The sequence below is a fragment of the Lepidothrix coronata genome, unplaced genomic scaffold (genome assembly GCF_001604755.1).
Source record: "Lepidothrix coronata isolate B3197 unplaced genomic scaffold, Lepidothrix_coronata-1.0 Scaffold10, whole genome shotgun sequence".
NCBI classification, from domain to species: Eukaryota; Metazoa; Chordata; class Aves; order Passeriformes; family Pipridae; genus Lepidothrix; species Lepidothrix coronata.
Genome location: NW_016690190.1, coordinates 8735720 through 8753468, shown reverse-complemented (window position 1 = coordinate 8753468; position 17749 = coordinate 8735720). Strand labels below are relative to the sequence as shown.

Here is a 17749-nt window from a genome sequence, read left to right as displayed (position 1 = left end):
AATCATGATAAAACAGGCCACATTATTTGAGATTTTCTTTGGAATATACTAGGCATTTTGAAGTTAAAAAAAAACCAAAAAACAAGTGCTCACATGACTAAAAGAGATTATTTCAAAATTAGCCCAGTATAACAAAAGTGACCACTGAAATCTACTGATTGAACTACACCCCTCTAATCAAAGGCAATCACAGTGCCACAACATGAACTGGAACAGCAGGCGCTGGCAAAATACACTACATATCTGAAGTCTGCCTGGGATTTTAGATTTGACCTTTAAGGTGACAGAGTTATCCTCATCATCTCTGCCTCTGCGACCCCTAAATCCTTCATATGACTGAGGATCTTCCATAAAATCAAGAGGAGTAATCTGAACCTTTCAGGCAGCAGATCATGCATGTCCCATATCCTCAAACAGGCTTTATGTTGTAAATGGTCTCTAGAGCTCTTTTATTCTTCATATTCTTCCCAATGTAAGATTACACCATGTTCTTCTAAACAAGAATTTATCACAGTGAAAACATTTATATTATCAGCTACCATTTCTTTCTGCTTGTTACCAACACTCATATGAAGGTGTTTCTGTATTTATTTTTGATACGTTTAGAATTTTTTGGGGTGCAGCCCCAAAGAACATGCAGCATGTTCAGCAAGCAGCTGAAACACTGAAGAGTTCTTGACTCAAACAGTAAGCTGCAAACAGCACTGCCAACTCATATTGCTGATATAACTGCACTTATTTGTGCTTTATGCTTTCTCTAACAGAAATGACACGGGGATCAAGTACATCACAGTCACCTTGTTTAAAGCTATCTATTCACAGGGAATTGCTCCTGCAATCAAAGTCATCAAGTTAACAATGACAAGGTGAGGTAACCAAAAACTTGGCCAATTTCTGTATGATATTATCAAACCTGAATTGTTTATCCAATCTGGGCTTCTGAAGCTTTACAATATAGCCTGCAAAACTAAAATAATTCATGTACCCATACCAAAGTCTGCAGTTCTGTCCAAAACGTGTCTCTCCTGTTATCAAAATCCATGGGATTTATCCAGAGCCCTAAAACCTGACAGAAATGAAATACTACAGTGATAACTTAGAGCTGGTTAGTGCAGTAAACAATTCATCTGTTAACCCTGATAACCCTGTTAACTGTAGATTGGACCAAAATTCTTTTACTGCCTAATTTGGCTTCATGAAAGGAAGTAAACACCAAGGTAATCAGAGGCAAATATATTGAGTGATATTATATTGGGAGTTTCTGTTTAGCAGGGAAGCAAAATAAAATGACAAGCCATTATCACTCACCTCAGTAGTAACTGCCTGTGCAGCATGGGTGTTTTTTATTTTTTAGCAGAGCCCAAGACAGAACTTGACTCACTGATAAATAATATTGTATTTGCATGGTACAATACAAATCCTATTTTTCATAAATACAAACACATAAACCAGCTTTAACATGCTAAAAGCAGTCTGTACATATATTTTATATAAACCCACAATCAATTATGTTTTGTTTTTTTTTTTTAAACAGCAGATACTTTTCCATACAATAAACTTAAAGAGTTTTGCTTGGCTTTAACTCATTACTGGTAGCCATAAAGTCCCCATAGAAAGAAAATGAGTTTCTGCAAAGACCCCAAAGTCAATGGAAAATTTAACTCCAAATCTGGAAAAACATTTGGGTATGTTAATTTAAGCATTTCAATAAAAACCAATATAAACAGACTCAAAAATAAGAGGCACAATTCCAAATGTGATTTAATTATTTATGAGCTTAAAATTGAACACATGCTTAAGTGCTTTGCTTACCTAATACTAATATTAACTGGTTTTCCAGGAACTGAGCTGTGTTTCAAAAATACAGGAAGAAGTCTTATAGTACTTTACACCTGACGTCTCCAGCATGTGTTAAAACTCTTCCTTACTAGGGACAAATCCTGTAAAATGCAATCACACAACCACAACACCACGATGACATTTGGTAGAAGAAACATAAACCACATGAGCAAAACTGACAGAATTATTTTCTTTAAAATTTGAATTACAAACCCTCAAGTCATGCAAAATCATTGATCCCTGAAAACATTCTGATTATGATATAAAGACACATCACTCCCGGAGGACAGGTGTGATGATTAGAAGGAGATTTACAGTAGATTTGCTACCTTTGCAACATTGCTTATAAATGGCTTTTAAAATAATCGTGAATATGATCATATTTGCAGCATACAATCATGAATATCAGCACTTAAAGTGGGACCTTAAATTAGAGGGAGACCTTTTTTTAACTCTACTTTGATGTAAAACTTGAGAGCTCTCCTTTGGGATTTACTGAAGGAGGAAGAGGAGACGAAGAAAAGCAGGAATGACCAACGGTGTTACTCCTTTTTCATTAGTTCCTTATTTCCTCTCCTGCCGTTCTCATTTCCCCCCATTTCCTTTTCTGCTGAACTCATTTCTTCCATTTGCTTCCTTGCAGAGTTCACTTTTTCTAACAACAGGAATATGTGTTCGGCGAACTCCCGCACGGCTCCACAGCCACCGCTGCTCTTGCAAATGTAACCAGCAGCCTTCTGAGCAGCTGCACAAGCATCAGCAGGCACACCACTCATGCCTGCTTGCTTCAGGCATTCCACATCAGACTCTTCATTTCCTATTAGGGAAGATGACAGACAAGGCAAAATATCACAGAGGGGACAGGCTGAGCAAACTCAGTGTTTTTCTGCGCACGCACTAATCTGGTTTTTTTTAAAATTCGTGGTTTTGCCAAAACGTTCATCTCAGCAGCTCAACAGCACTTTGCATATGTGAGTCAGTTGTCAGAAAATCTTTGTGATCCATGTAGGTGCTGATCACACTTCACAATCTTCAGGCAAGAGAACGCTGCTTTTAAGAGTAGTAAAATTATGTAAGCAACTGAACAAGCATTTGCAGGACTCTAAGCTTAATATGTCACTGAAATACAATTTAGCACAGAATCATACTGGTTTTCGTTTTAATCTGTCCATCTCTGGTTTCCATTTCAGAACATAATCAATACAATATTCATCTGAAATGAACTAGGATCAGTTCAAAATTGTCAGCTGTACCTGTATGCTTGTGGGATATCAAAAGCTTTCATAAATCCCATTAGAAAGACAGCTAAGACTTCCCTTACCAAATTACACACTGATTCATCAATGCCTTTAACATTTAGATGGCACCCTAACAAGCCCTTAAAATACATGCCTGCTTTTGGTGATTGTGTGGTGCAATTTGCACATCAATCCCATTAAGTTCAGTGTATTGACAAAGAGAAAAGTGTTTTGAAGCTCAGCAGCACTGTGAAGTTTGTATTTGTGTATACTGTATGAAGCTTTACTACCAACAAAAGAGGAACCTACCTAAGTAAGCAACCTCTTTCCAGCTCAAACCCATGTCTTCTTGCCAGTCCTTCAGAACCTGTAATTTATTTGTTGCACTAACTTTTGCTACACATCCCAGCTGCATGGCTGACAGTGTTTTTGAACAATCTCTTTCAGAGATGAGTCGAACCTATGAAAATAAAATCAACTTAGAATAAATTCTACAAACAAAGAAATAAGACATGTAAGTTGATTTACTATAAGAAAAAAATAGTTTTGCTCATAGAAGCTCTCCTAGATATCAGAAAAGCATTGAATAACCAGTTTCTTCAATCAGAACTCAGAGCAAAAGTGATTAGCATCCAAAAATCACATCACAGTCTTGAAGTTGCTCTGGGATAGTAAAACACCATTCTGTAGCCCTCCCTGATATTAAAAAAAGAAATTTACATTTTTCTTTTTAAATGCAATATGTACCAAATAAAATGCTGGGTATCACAGTACAGTGGCATGTTGGCTATCTAGTGCAGTGTCATCTAATTAAGCATGGAATAAGAGAATTCCCAAGGAGGATTTCTGTAATATTTGTAGAAGTAGAACATTATGAAGTATTTTCCTTGACTCCTCTCCTTCATAACATAATTTTATTCACAGTAGCACTTCAGAGCACCAAAAGAACACTAAATGACTGAAGTAGCACAGCACATTTATCTCTAGAAGTTCATTCCAAAATTGAAATTTCAGAAATTATGTGCAAGGGAAGCTGAAACCAGAACATTAGTGCAGTGGGATTTTTAGAAACCTCAGATGCAACTCCTCCAAGTTTTCTCATCCAAAATGTGGACAAATTTATCTTCCCTAAATGCTTTTAAATCCTAACAAATGCTTGGCCTTGATTTTAAGTACAGAATGAACAAAGCAAGACTAAATCAGCAACATATACTAGAAATAAAAGAAGTGCAGCACGAAAACCAGGAGGTTTTTAATGAAATATCCCAAGTCAAAGCAAGTATGGAAACAGGCTCCCACAGGCAACAAAACAATGATTACAAGCTTCCTTCCCCTTTTACCTCACAGAAAATGAAGCTGAGGGAGTGCTGAAAAACCATCTACTCCATTTCACAGCCCCAAGGCAACAGCTGCAAAGTAAGTCATGAAAGTCTCATCTAGCCTGTTATAAAAAATCCTACAATAAAGAGTCCAAAAACATATCTGAAGAAGTCTACTTGGGGTATAGCTACCTTTGTTTCCATCTGCATCAGAACTGAGTTAAGGCTCTTTGAAGGCAGCCTAAATCTGAACTTAGTTCTTATCCAAAAAAAAATCTTCTAGCTGTATCAAAGGCAGCAGCACAGACAGAAAATAGCCAGGAGGCTAATTTTATATAAATGCAAGCAAAGATTCAGATTAGCAGAATTTAGTAGTAGTACTAATAATGATAATAATAAAAGTAGCCATGCTACAGTCTGTGTTGGTTTAGCCTTTCATTTACACAGGATTCTTACATCTTCAAAGCACATAAGCTACAGTTAAAACAATCATGCAGACAAAAGTGCTCAGAGTTTGACTTCCCCTCTTTGCAACAATCACGGGTGATCTACAACAAACCAACCAATTTGCCTGGAAATTTCTTCCTCTTCTGTTGTCAAGAGGTAACAACATATCCCTGCTTGATGAAGGTGACTTGTAATTAATGAGTGGCTAGACTACACAGAATATGATTGGTGCTAGCAAAACACCACAAAAATTTCTTCCTGCATTTTTCCATGACAAAAAGGCTGAGAGATTTAGGATTATTCAGCCTGGAGAAGAGAAGGCTTAGGGGTAACCTAATTGCAGCCTTTCAGTACCTGAAGGGACCCTACGAGAAAGATAGAGAGAAACTATTTACAAGAGCATGTAGTGACAGGACAAGGGGGAATGGCTTCACACTGACAGAGAGTACATTTAATTAGATATCAGGAAGAAATTCTTTATTGTGAGGGGGCTGAAGCACTGGAATAGGTTGGTCAGAGAAGTTGTGGGTGCCCCATCCCTGGAATTGCTCAAGGCCAGGTTGGACAGGGCTCTGAGCAACCTGGTCTAGTGGAAGGTGTCCCTGCACATTGCACAGGGGTTGGAACAAGATGATCTTTAAGGTCCCTTCCAACTCAGAAATTCTGTGATTCAGAGGAAGATGCTACACCTGCTGTGATTGAGCTTTCTCAAAACACTTATTTTCCTGTAAGGGATCTGAGAACAACATTTGTCCCAACCAATACATTATGCTGCTTGATCACAAGCACTGTGAAGAAACGTCAACTTATATGCTGCAAGAATATAAGTTTTTAGAATCTTTTAACATCCAGGTTACAGGAGACATAAAACTTCACACTTCAGAACAACACCTACCTGTATTCCTCTTTTCTTTAACAGATCAATGCCAACAATATCTCTGTAATCATAGGAGACCATTTCCTTGTGATCTTCTGTCACATAAATGCGACCATTTGTCAGGCATCCTTCAATACTGCAAACCAACAGCTTCACCTCCTTCAGTGGCTCTTTGCCAAAATACCCAAAGCTAGACAAAGAAGTTATCTTTTTAGGATGGAAGTTTTTGCACACTCCAAAAACGAATATTTGAAATACAACTGTGACCTTCAGACAGAAGAATCAGCTTTGAAATTTTTCTTTTCTAATGTCTTTTCCCATCATTGTCACTCTCCAATTATATCCCCCCTCTTCAAAGAAACAAATAGAACAATCCAAAAGACAGCTCAGTTGCACTGTCTATTTAAAAATTAGGACAAAATTTATTTCCTTAGTGTAGAAGTTTACATACTGTAGCATTTTGGGGAGCAAAACTAAAATGGAGTAAAGTATGAGAAATGTACAGAAAATATGCTCCAATCCCACACATTATTTCCTTAGAGAAGTGCAGAGTAGCTGCAAAGAAAAGGCAGCTGACAAGATGGAATCAGCTCATGCCTTCTGCACAAACACTCCCATTCATGTGCATCAGTGTGGTCCAGACCATGGAAGTCTGGGACATCTCATCTGGAAAAGCCAGAGATGATGGTAACATTGCTATAGTGGGACTTATGCGTTTCACCAAGCTGAACTTTAAAACCAAAAAAAAAAACCTCAACAAAACAAACAAACAAACCAACCAAAAAACCCCAAGCAATCCACAATATAACAAAGGTAATTCAGTTAATTTCAATAGAGATAGGAAAAAACTACGGGTAGAAATAAAGTTGCCTAATTATCTTTGATCTTGATTACTTACATTACAGACATTATGAATTCACGTGACCACACTCTGAAACAATGAGCACTATCAAAGAAATAAAGGAATAAAAAGTGCTTTTACCTCAGTACTCTCTGCTCTGCAATAGGCCAGTCAATGTCTATATCAATATCCACACTGTGCTCTGCACGCATTTCATAGTAGGCCATTTTACCACCCTAAATGAAATAGAACCCATTCAAATTTTCTGCTTGGCTGAGCACAAATACAGAACTGCACAATTCAGTACCCTGTAATGAAAGCCAAGTGTCTGGTTACACAGTGGTCACGGTAGATTATATAGAAGTGAACCATCAATAATGATGGTTTTGGCAGTGACACAGAACTAAAAATTTGAAGGAACCTTCTGCAGGCAAGGGTTAATAAGTATTTTCATTTTACAGCTAGAGAAAGTGTGCAAGGTGTTATCGCACTATAGTAATTACATCACATTAATTTCCCTAGATCTCTTAATCAGCAAAATAGTAATACCTTTAGCATCTACTTAGTAAGATTATGAATAAGTCTTTGTTTAGATGTTAAACAAAAAATAATTTCAATTAGAAAAATACCCACCACACCCTAGTTTTGTTCTGCATTACTACATTGGGAAAAAGACTGTTAAAATTACAGTACAAAATTGGCATAAGAATAAACTGGCTGAAAATACAAATTTATAGATCATGACAAGGCTATGCCTCTGCATGAAGCTCAGTTTCACACCCCTAGTAGCACTAAAATGAATTATAAGATATGCTGGTGAACTGACGTGAAACTCAATATTGTATTGTTTTAGGGTTATAGGGATATACTGCACAGTATTATTAGTATAAATCTGTTTGTTGTGGAGGATGCTGTAGCTGGAACTGCCCCAGCTACAGTTTGCCCTGCTAAGTTACAAATAATAGGCAAACTGTTCTGAGGACAAAGTGCTGTTGTTTCACATTGACTGCACCAGAAATCAAAATACAGTATTGAATTCGGAACCCTCTACAACAAGAGTAAAATATGCATAATTCTAAAGAGCAGGAAAAACAGAAGCACAAACCTGCAAGTAGCCTCTCTCAATCAAATGTCTCTTGGCAAAATAAAATGAGCCATTTTCATACAGCTCCCCAGGCCAGTCTTGCCTCCGGTACCGTTTTGCTGGATTCAGGTTTTGGGGCTCTGTCATCTTGTTTTCTGTTAACAGAGGAAAAAAAAAATGACAAAATAAGTTTTACAGAATCCCTGATCAGAGTCACGTAACTTTCTGATTAGTTTTCTGTTGAAAAATTAAGAGCACAATTCAGTCACCAGCATCTTTCTTTATTGCCTCTTGTTGCTTAGCCTTATAAAGAACCACAAAGTAGTTAGGGTTGGAAGGGACCTTAAAGATCATCTAGTTCCAACCCCCCTGCCATGGGCAGGGACACCTTCCACTAGACCAGGTTGCTCAGAACTCCACCCAACCTGGCCTTGAATGCTGACAGGCTTGGGGAATCCACAGCTTCTCTGGGGAATCACTGAATTGCTTCTCTTTCTTGGAACTGTGGATAACAAACTAGAGGACTATGGATGCCTAGCAGAGGAAAAGGAAATTTTTCATTCCAACTTTAGCAAACACAAAAACAAACACAAAAAAACCACAAACAAAGAAAAAAACACAACAAAAAAAACCCTTAAGAGTTTGTCGGCTCCAAAATTGTTTACTAAAAGGAGTAGGGGGGGACATTCTTCTAGACTGTCCTTGCAAATATGAAAGAAATACTATTCCTGTACTCTGTCTACTAGTGTACACAGGAATGCCCTGAATGAACTCTGAGACCTGACAGGACCAACCTGAAATCTTCAATGTAATAAAAAAGAGCATATGTGAAAAATTTTTGCCTGTGAAAGCCATCTTAACACTTCCCCAAAATACTTCTTATTTATGGATACGCATTATCTAAATTTTTCAGAAGTCATCTAATCAGTGTCTACAAATAAACAAACAAGTGTCTTTGAGCAAACACTATCCCCAAAAGATCCCATTTTGTTACCAATGCCAGCAGTCCATGCAGAAGAAACTGAAACAGGGACCTGAGACTTCTGTTCTTAAGCCATTGAAATTCATGGGCACAAAACCAGTTAAATTCACCAAGTCTCACAACCCAGTAACCATGAAAATGTTACAGGGCATTCTGAAACACACAAAACATCCTGAGGCTTTAGTCCATACAGACACACCTTGTGTTTCATAAATAAACTAGAGCTTTGTGCTCAATGAAGTAAACATTTCCAGTCAGAGAGAGACAACTTTCTCTTTCAAGGTGTATCAAAATTAAACCTTCATGCAGAAGGAACAACAGAACTACACAGAAAAAAACCCCAATAAAATTATTTTAACATAATCAGTATTCTAAAGCTGTATGGGAAAATAAAAAAAAAAAATTTAAAACCTGGACCCGTGAGTCACCTGAAACACCACATTCCTGAAAGGCCTTTTGCAGTTACCCTTAAGCTGCTAATATTTGCATAAGGTGTTCCTTGTTCTCCTCAAATATACTCCTTACAGCTGAATGATTCTTTCTCTCTCACCACATTAGAAGACTTTGGATGTCACTTAGAACTAAAGAATTACTTGCTCTTTTAGGTAGGCCTTGAGGCTTTTTTATTTTAACAATCTACCTATAGGGGCAAGGTGGCACACAACCACTTCAGAAAGCCACTTGACACATCCAAATGAGATTTATTCTTTCACAAATGTCCATTCTAGCATCTCAAGATGTGGAGTTGCATGTGGCTTCCTAAAGTGCAATCCACAGAATCCTGAAATTGCCATCCGTGCTCTTGATATTCCTCTTGTACTTTACCAACAAACTGTGTCACTTATTTCTCCTCTTATGAGGAACAATGAGAACGTTTGAGTGTATATTCTAAACAAAGGCTTAACTTTTATTCCAATTTCTCTCTAATACCAAGTTCCATTTATTTTGCATGCTCTTTCACAGTGTGATGCTTTCTGAACTCATTAAAAAAAATCTTCATCTGAAGTGATTTATATCTCAGAATAATCAAAATATCTGAGTAACATTCACTTTAAAAAAATAAAACAACGTGACAGTATCTGAAATAACAATTTTTTAAAAAAACGAAGAAAACATTTCTGCTTTAATCACAGAAACAAACCCAACACAGATAATGCATGGAATAGTTCTTTGTACAAGGACAAAAGGTACTTTATAGCTAAAACAAGGTACAATCTTTATTTGTAGGATTTCAGTCTTTAGTCATCTTGGCAACTGTAGCCAAGAGGCATATTTTCTCTGGGAAAAAAACAGTCATATTATTCTGGATGAGCTAATTAACATGAGTTCATTCCCCGTGACTCAAAGGCAGTCTGAAACGTGACATAAGTCAGCAGCCACATTAGCAGGATGAAACAAAGCCTAAGCCTCCAGGCCAAGACGTTGCCATGCCCTCTTCACCAAGACCTAACCTCACTTTATTTGTCACTTGTTAGCTACTGCATAGCAAGAACAAACAATTTTCTGGTTAAGACAGGACCTCAATGTCTTATCTCCATAAACACAAATACCTACCAAGCAGAAGGTAACATAAATTTTTTGGGAGCTCTGCTTTCAGTCTAGACAAGCTAATATAATTTTAATTTTCAATACCTAATCACTTCTACAAAACAATTACAGAAAGGCTGAGCAGTGCTCAGTAATATCAAGACAGCAGTGCTTAGAAGGAATTTCTAAGCCATCTCACACCTCTCAGAGAACTCAGTCCATGCCTCTGATATCACTTCCTAAAACACCATGGATATGAAAACAAAGCATTTGGGAAAAAAATAAAAATTAAGTATAACTGTAACCAGAAACACCTAAGTATTACCTCCTTTTTTTACCTCGCTCCATCTAAACTGATGCCGCCTCACAACAGAGAAGACAGAATCAAACCCCTCCTTCTGGATCAGATCCGCCACTTTTATAAGATCACTGGGATGCAAACAGGGAGATGTTGCTTGAATGTTTCCTACAATATCAACCTCTAAAGAAAAACAAAGAAACATTAATGAAACAATTCATACTTTCAATAACACAACAGCAAAGTGTGGTGTGAGTAGGTGCCACCAAAAAAAAAAAAGAGAATATTTTTAGCTTTTATTTAATAAAGGCTTCACTTATTTTTCTAAATGAGAAATGCATCATCCCTCTGGGGCTACAGCACAAAAGCTCAGCATATTTCATTACGGATTTACCATGGTGATGATTAAGAAACTCTCTGATGGCTTCTAGGGAAGTTGAGGAGTCTTGAGAAACTTCGGGGCTTCTGCGATGAACCTGAGCGCCAAATTGCTTTGCAACCTTCTCGATTTCATCGTGGTCTGTAGAAACCCATATACTGTTGGCAGACAGTGACAGAAATTAATATAAAGAATAAATCCCAGCATTTTTTACTTACCTGCCATAATCTAAACTGAACGACACCCTGACTTATGTCTGTGCTATACCGTGCAATGAAAGGAACTAGTTCTTTTATTTGTGTTAGTAAAGCTATCCTGGTCAGTCCAACGAGCAACTTTTAAAAAATGGGGTTAAAACACACACATTCACTAGATTGTAAAATCCGAAGCTTGAGTTGCATTCCATGCAGGAAGCTTAAGCAACATAAAATTCAGGAGTGTTATCAAAAAAATCCAGTGTCAGCACACAAAACTCGTTAGGCATGTTAACTGATCAATTAATTGTGAATGGGTTGAACGAGGCAGTCAAAGTCATGTAAGAGTTCAGGAACAAGACTGACAGCAAGTAAAACTGCCCCAAAGTTAGAATATTATCTTATTCTGCAAGTGTTTTAAAATTTGTTAATTGGGCTCCATATAATCCCAGAGAAAGAGCTGTTCAAGCTACATATGTTTTGGCACAGAAAACTTTCAGTACTGGTTAAGCAAGACTGTGACAGTTTGGGGAAAATAAACATTTACAAAAGGAAGGGCTAAGTCTGAATATCATATGATGATAAACACTGAGCAACTGTGAGGCCACCAGTGCCATCAACTGTGAGGCCACTGCTGTCATCATGAAAAAAGAAAAAAGTGAGATAAAGACAAAAGCTATGAAAAAGAACCTTCCCTCTCTCAGCATTCACTGTCCATAGCAAATGGTGCTTTAGTTACATTTTTTCACCCAAAGACATCACGGGATCATCAGAATAAAAATATGTATGGCAGCGACAAGTAATGTAAAGTCACACCCACACAAACAAATACAGAAGAGGTATTTTCCATAAACTGCTTTGGGATGGTTAACTTAAATATACACTCCCCATTCAACTAACAAGAGTTTTGTTGTGTAACAGGTACCCTGTCAGCAGAGCTGTTTCAAAGTTGACTGGATTAACTTAGAGCACACCCACACACTGCACCTGTTATGCCTCAAAGTTAGACTGCACAACCCTAACTGGCTTCCTGTCGGGCAAATTCAGGTGCCAAATAGAAGCCACCAGAGGTCATTAAGCAACATGGATTCAATTTCTTTAAGTAACAACCAGTAACCCAGGTTGGAAATGTTCTTGACTGTTTATTAAAAACAAAACTGAGCCATGCTTCCTCTACTTTTCAGACACAGTAAAAAAGATTTTCCAGAATAGATAATGGTACAGCAGCGATGAGATACAGAGAGCTCATGCTCACTTCCAGCTCTGGATCCAGCTATAGCTGGGCTACATTTGTACTTGACTACACTGAGTTCTTGCTCTGAACATAATGCAGCAGGTTTGCATTGGGAACCTGCTCCTCAATGTGCTACATACCAAGTATATTCTAACCATGCACTGGGTTTAATTGTTTATCAGTATACATGTAGAAAATTCTCAGTTTTCTTCTGGCAGAAAAATCTGTAATGTCCAATGCTCTTAACACTAACAACAGATTTGTTTCTATCTAGCTTTAATTATTGCTACCAACGTTCTGGGCACTTTGTCACAAACCGAGCTTCTGTTCTGTAATGTGGGCATACATTATTATCTCTTTCCACTCAATGTTTCCAGGACTGCCACCGTTGTGCTGTTTCCTGCTGTGGGCTCCCCAAAAACACAAAGAAAAAAAGAGAGTAAGCCCAGCAGAGAGCAGCCCGATGGCTGGGATCTGGGAGCACATGCAAGTCATGAGATGCTGAAAGAGATATCTGAGTTGCTCTTATGAAGAGAAGGCAAGGAAGAGACTTCACTCCTGTCTTCAAGTACCAGATGTGCAGGCAGAGAGAAAACAAAGCAGGTTTTCCTGGATGAGCAAAGTAACAGGGCTATGGACTGCTGGAACCGGTGCCCAGAAGGGCTGTGGGGTCTCCATCCATGGAGATCCCAAGCTCAGCCTCATTTGTTCCCAAGCAACCCTCAGCAGCACGGCTTTGACCACCAACAAATGTCAGCCTATGATTCAACCATTCACAGGAGATTACCTACAGCCTGCCAGTTCCATTTAATGCAGACGTCTTAAAAAAACATCAGTGTTTACTGGCAAAGGTCGTCAGCTTGGCTCCCTGACCAAGTCAGTTACAAGTGTGGTTACAACTCCCTCCTGGGCCAGAACAACTTTAATTTCAAATTACTGTAAGACTTCAACTCCTTCATTCCTCCCCTGCTCACCCTCACCAGGAAGGGACAGTGGAGTTCGTGGCAGGGTTCGTGCTGCCTGCCTGCCTTGCCTGATCCTTGACCTGCACCCCGTTGTCTTCAGGGGGGATCTCCTACAACACAGCTGCCTCACTCACAGCGTCACAGGATGGGTAAGGTTGGAACCGACCGTGGAGGTCACCTGGTCCCACCTCCCTGCTCAAGCAGGGTCACCTGGAGCAGGTTGCACAAGATTCCATCCCAGTGATTCTGGACTATCTCCAGTGAGGCAGACACCACAACCTCTCTGGGCAGCCTGTCCCAGCGCACAATAAAGATATGCTCCCTTACATTCAGGTGGCACTTCCCATACATCAGTTTCTGCCCGCTGCCTCTTGTCCTATTCTTGGCACCACCGAGCAGAGCCTGGTCCAGCCTCTGACACTTCCCGTTCAGATAGTGACAGACTTCGCTAAGACCTCCTGGACGAAGTGGCAACTTCACCCAACCCCTCTCCACGCCGGGTTCCCTCGGCACCCCCCTCCCGGGCCGGGACCCCTCGGTATCCCAATCCCGACCCCACTCCCGCCCCCGCTGCCCCGGCAGAAGGAAGGGAGGCGGGTCGAGGGGGGGAGACTGCGCATGCGCACCTGTGGAAGACGCCGGCGTCGATGGCGGCGCGCAGCACCCACCCGATGAGCGGCACCCCCGCCAGCAGCTTGATGTTCTTCAGCGGGATCCCCTTGCTGCCGCCCCGCGCCAGCACCAGCGCGGCCAGGTGGGGCTGCGGCTTCCCCTCGCCCGCATCCATGGCCGTACCCGGTCCCGTCCCGCTCCAGTCCTCTCCCCGCCCGCCGCGCCCTGCCACGCGCGCGGCCCCGCCCCGCCGGGGCATGCCGGGAAGTGTAGTCCTGTTGCTGCCGCGCATGCGTGCGGAGGGGTTGGGCGCTCCTCCCTCTGCGTGTGGAGGGAACGGGATTTTTTAGAAGAAGGAGCCTCGCAAACCTTTGGCCGAGGAGCGGTGGCCATAAACTAAAACACAAATTTCACCTCAACATGAGGGAGAACTTCTTGAGAGGGGGCAGAGCCCTGGCACAGGCTGCCCAGGGAGGGCGTTGAGTCTCTCTGTCTGGAGACGTTCCAAACCCACCTGCGAGCGTTCCTGTGTCACCTGCTCCGGGTGACCCTGCCTTGTCGGGGGTGGGGTTGGACTGCGTGATCTCCAGAGATCCCTTCCACCCCAGGGATTCTGTGATGCAGTAATTCCTTACGGACGGCGACGAAAGCCAGTGCAAGGCGCGGCTGGCACTCCGGTGGGCACACCGGGCGTGTCCCTAAGGAGGTCGGCTCTGGTGCCGCCGGCAGCTGAGCGGGCACCGCATCCCGCGGCCGGGGCGATGTCCGAGCACCGGGCGAGACAGTCCGGGAGGATTTTTCGATCCTCAGGCTCCAGGGGTTTCTCCCGCGCCGTGCCCTTCCCGGCTGAGGAGCCCCGGCAGAGGGCAGAGCAGCCACGCGGAGCCTCCGTGCGTGGGAAGGGAAGGGAAGGCAGAGCGCGCTCCTCGCCTCCGTTTTCCACCTCCTAAAAAGTGTATTAAAGCATAAAAACACAAACTATTAAGTTATTCGGACTGTCCTATAGAAAATGAGTGGGTAAATTAAAGTAATCCACTACTGACATAGGGCTGCACAGGAATTTGGGTTTTAATGTAGTTTAGAAAATAGGAGAGGCTGTTGAGCAGCATCACAAAGTCAATCCTGGAGACTTGGGGTTTCGGTTCATAGTGGGAACGTGCCACACGGGGTTCACAGGTGTCCTCTGGTTATTTAATATGTGCTGGGGAGCAGAAGGACCTTATCACTGCCAAAGGAAACGCTCCCACTTATCTGTAGGCAGGCATTTAAGAAGAATAATCATATTAGGGGGTTGTTTTTTTCATTCTGAAGTGTTCAGAGAGACCCAGCAGAGATAGACATCTTGCTCTTCTACTCAGCAGATCAAGGCAGCACCTTTCAGGCTGCTTTTTTTTAGATAAGATTAAAACTAGTAGCCGTAATGTGCTGAGGCCTGTATTTCCTGCAGGCTACTTTCCATGCACTTTTTTTTTTTTTTCAAATATCACGGAGAATGTCATAGCTGGCGTAGTAGCTGATTAGGGATGCATGGAATCCTGGCTTTGGCAGGTGTTTGTGATGTCCCTGTTAGCTCTGTTGCTATTATCCAGGAGCAGGAAGCAGGGTTCTGCAGCTTTTTGGGATGACCTACTTTGAATGTAGTGAGTTTATTATGTACATTAGAGCTTAAAGAGGCTCACATTAAATGTGCAAGGAAGAGCAAGCCTTTTTGCCTTCCTGGGAGTGGTGGAGCATTACTACAACTGATTATACCTTATCATAAAATCATAGAATCAGCTGGGTTGAAAAGAACCTCTGAGATCATCAAGTCCAAGCCTTTATTTTTCTTTTAATTTTTAAAATCCATTCCATACTCTGGAAAATCCAGTCCGGGTTTTCCCCCATTCCGTACTCTGGAAAAATCCAGTCCGGGTTTTCCACCATTCCGTACTCCGGCCGAAATCCAGTCCGGGTTTTCCACCATTCCGTACTCCGGCCGAAATCCAGTCCGGGTTTTCCACCATTCCGTACTCCGGCCGAAATCCAGTCCGGGTTTTCCCCCACCTCTCAAAGCGGCCCCGGGACCCCCCGACAGAGGCACCGCAAGGTGTGAACCCCCCAAGGTGACACCAGAACAATGTTTTATTTATTGTAACGAACACGGAGGATCATGATGCAATGAATTCCTTGTAGGAGCGGCTGGATGGACAACACCAGCCACCTGCATGATAAAAGAAGAAGAAAATACTAAAGCAAAAATATTGTGGTCCTGAGCGAGCCAGAGCTAAGATTAGTGTGTGTGTGAAAAGAATCACAAGGTCAGGCTGGAAAGCTGCTTGAAGCATGGCTGTTCTCCGTGGCTGGAAAGCAGTCACGTGGGGGTGTGTGGTATGCGGGGAGATAGGGAAACATCTTGCTGGCTGGAGAGCTCGGACCTGGGGTCGGTAGAGAGTCTGTACATAGAAACGGAGTAATAAAGTTACAAAAGAGTTCCTCCTGGACAGAGACTGTCTCCCGTGGATTCATTCGCCGAAAGGGGTGCTGAGTGAGGGACCTTCGCCGCAATCGGTGCCCCGTGTGAAGCGTTTTTTCTGCACCGTGGTGAACGCACAACCCGACAGGTGAGTAGAAAAAAAAAAAAAAAAGAAAAAGAAAAAGGAGAAGAAGAGGAAGTTTTTCTTGTGGCCACAACTGTACCAGAATAGAGCACAGAGGTACATGTTGAGCAAGGAGTCGCAGGGTTGTGTTAGAAATGGGACAGACTGCTTCTCTTACGTGCATTACGGAAGTTTTTGAAGACCACGACCCGATGGGAGGTAAATGCTAGCAAATCATCCTGTTAAAATGGCACAGCGGAGCCTGCGGGACAGCAATCCGCGGGGTCGTGTAGTAACAATGGGGCGAGGCATCTCTCATGGGCATAGGATGTGGTTTGAAGATTTTGCAGCAGATATTGGCCGCAGTGGGACATAAGATTATGGAACCGTTGAGAGTAATAGAGCCTGATATGGGACGTAGGAACTACCCGCTCTTTTGGACTTGTTGGACGACCTCTCCGGGGAGAAAGGAAGATGTATTACCTGCCGTTTCTATCTGTTCTGCTAATCAGCCTATTTATATCTGCCGCTGACGGGGACTTTAGTCACGTCCCTCCGGGGCCGCGCCGCCCGGGGCCACCGTGCGGGATGCCCTGGGGAGCAGCGGGGCCCGAGCGGGACCAGCCGCAGGAATCAGCGCCCACCGCGCGGGATGCCCTGGGGAGCGGCGGGACCAGCCCCGGGAATCAGCGCCTGGCCGCATCCCCACCCCCGCTCGCCGCCGTGGCAGCCCTCCCTCTCTCTCTCCGAACTCCACAGGAACCTGGAACATGTCAGCACCGGTGGCCACAGTCAGTAAGAAGGGGCTGAACTCCAACCACGAAACTCAAATAAAAAATAAAAAATAAAAAAAAAAACAACAAAACCAAACCAACAAAAAAATAAAAAAAAAAATCAACAAAATCCGAAATAAGAAGAAGGGGAAAAAAAAAAAAAAGAAAAGCTTAAAGCTTAAATGCCTGAAGAATGAACACACAGCATTGGAACCATTGCACCTATTTCATAATTTAAGTGCCTATAACTTTGCTCTTGGTAACTTTAAAAAAAAAAGGGGGAAGTTATTCATACAGTGTGGTTTGTGCTTTAAAAAGTCCTAGGTACATGTGTACAATTAGATACACACACACACATATCATACCTGAGGTTTGAAGAAAAAACCTTAAAAATAATACTAAAATTGATGGGGAAAAAAAAAGTTAAAACTTCAGACTGATTGATTGATTTATGCTAGATTATTTGTTATCTTAAAATATGTACACGGAGCTTGCTTTCATATGTGTTTGGATTTCACTTGGAAGTACAACTGATAGAAAACGATGTAACAAAAAAAAAAAGAA

The 17749-nt window shown here is 41.7% G+C and overlaps 1 protein-coding gene across 2 annotated transcripts; it reads right to left on the bottom strand.

Annotated features, from left to right (window-relative positions):
- Window positions 1-1309: 1309 nt before the first annotated feature.
- CMAS (cytidine monophosphate N-acetylneuraminic acid synthetase) lies at window positions 1310-14049 on the bottom strand. 2 transcript variants are annotated; one of them, XM_017804763.1, is made up of 8 exons: window positions 13851-14049; window positions 10847-10989; window positions 10480-10635; window positions 7667-7800; window positions 6703-6797; window positions 5739-5910; window positions 3387-3537; window positions 1310-2656 (listed from the first exon to the last, which is right to left on the bottom strand). In XM_017804763.1, exons 1-8 carry the CDS (start codon window positions 14009-14011, stop codon window positions 2382-2384), a joined length of 1287 nt encoding a protein of 428 aa, XP_017660252.1. In that variant the 5' UTR covers window positions 14012-14049; the 3' UTR covers window positions 1310-2381. The 2 variants fall into 2 exon arrangements, with proteins under 2 accessions (XP_017660252.1, XP_017660253.1); XM_017804764.1 differs by having other exon boundaries at window positions 13893-14049.
- Between the last annotated feature and the right edge of the window lie 3700 nt (window positions 14050-17749).

Bases quoted from the DNA above. Each gene is read 5' to 3' on its own strand.
- CMAS (XM_017804763.1), bottom strand. From the start codon at position 14,011: ATGGATGCGGGCGAGGGGAAGCCGCAGCCCCACCTGGCCGCGCTGGTG. The intron at 10,636-10,846 runs GTAAATCCGTAA...GTTTTTCTTTAG, and splicing joins GTTTCTTAATCATCACCATG to AGGTTGATATTGTAGGAAAC. The intron at 5,911-6,702 runs GTAAAAGCACTT...TTCTTTGTCTAG, and splicing joins GCAGAGCAGAGAGTACTGAG to CTTTGGGTATTTTGGCAAAG.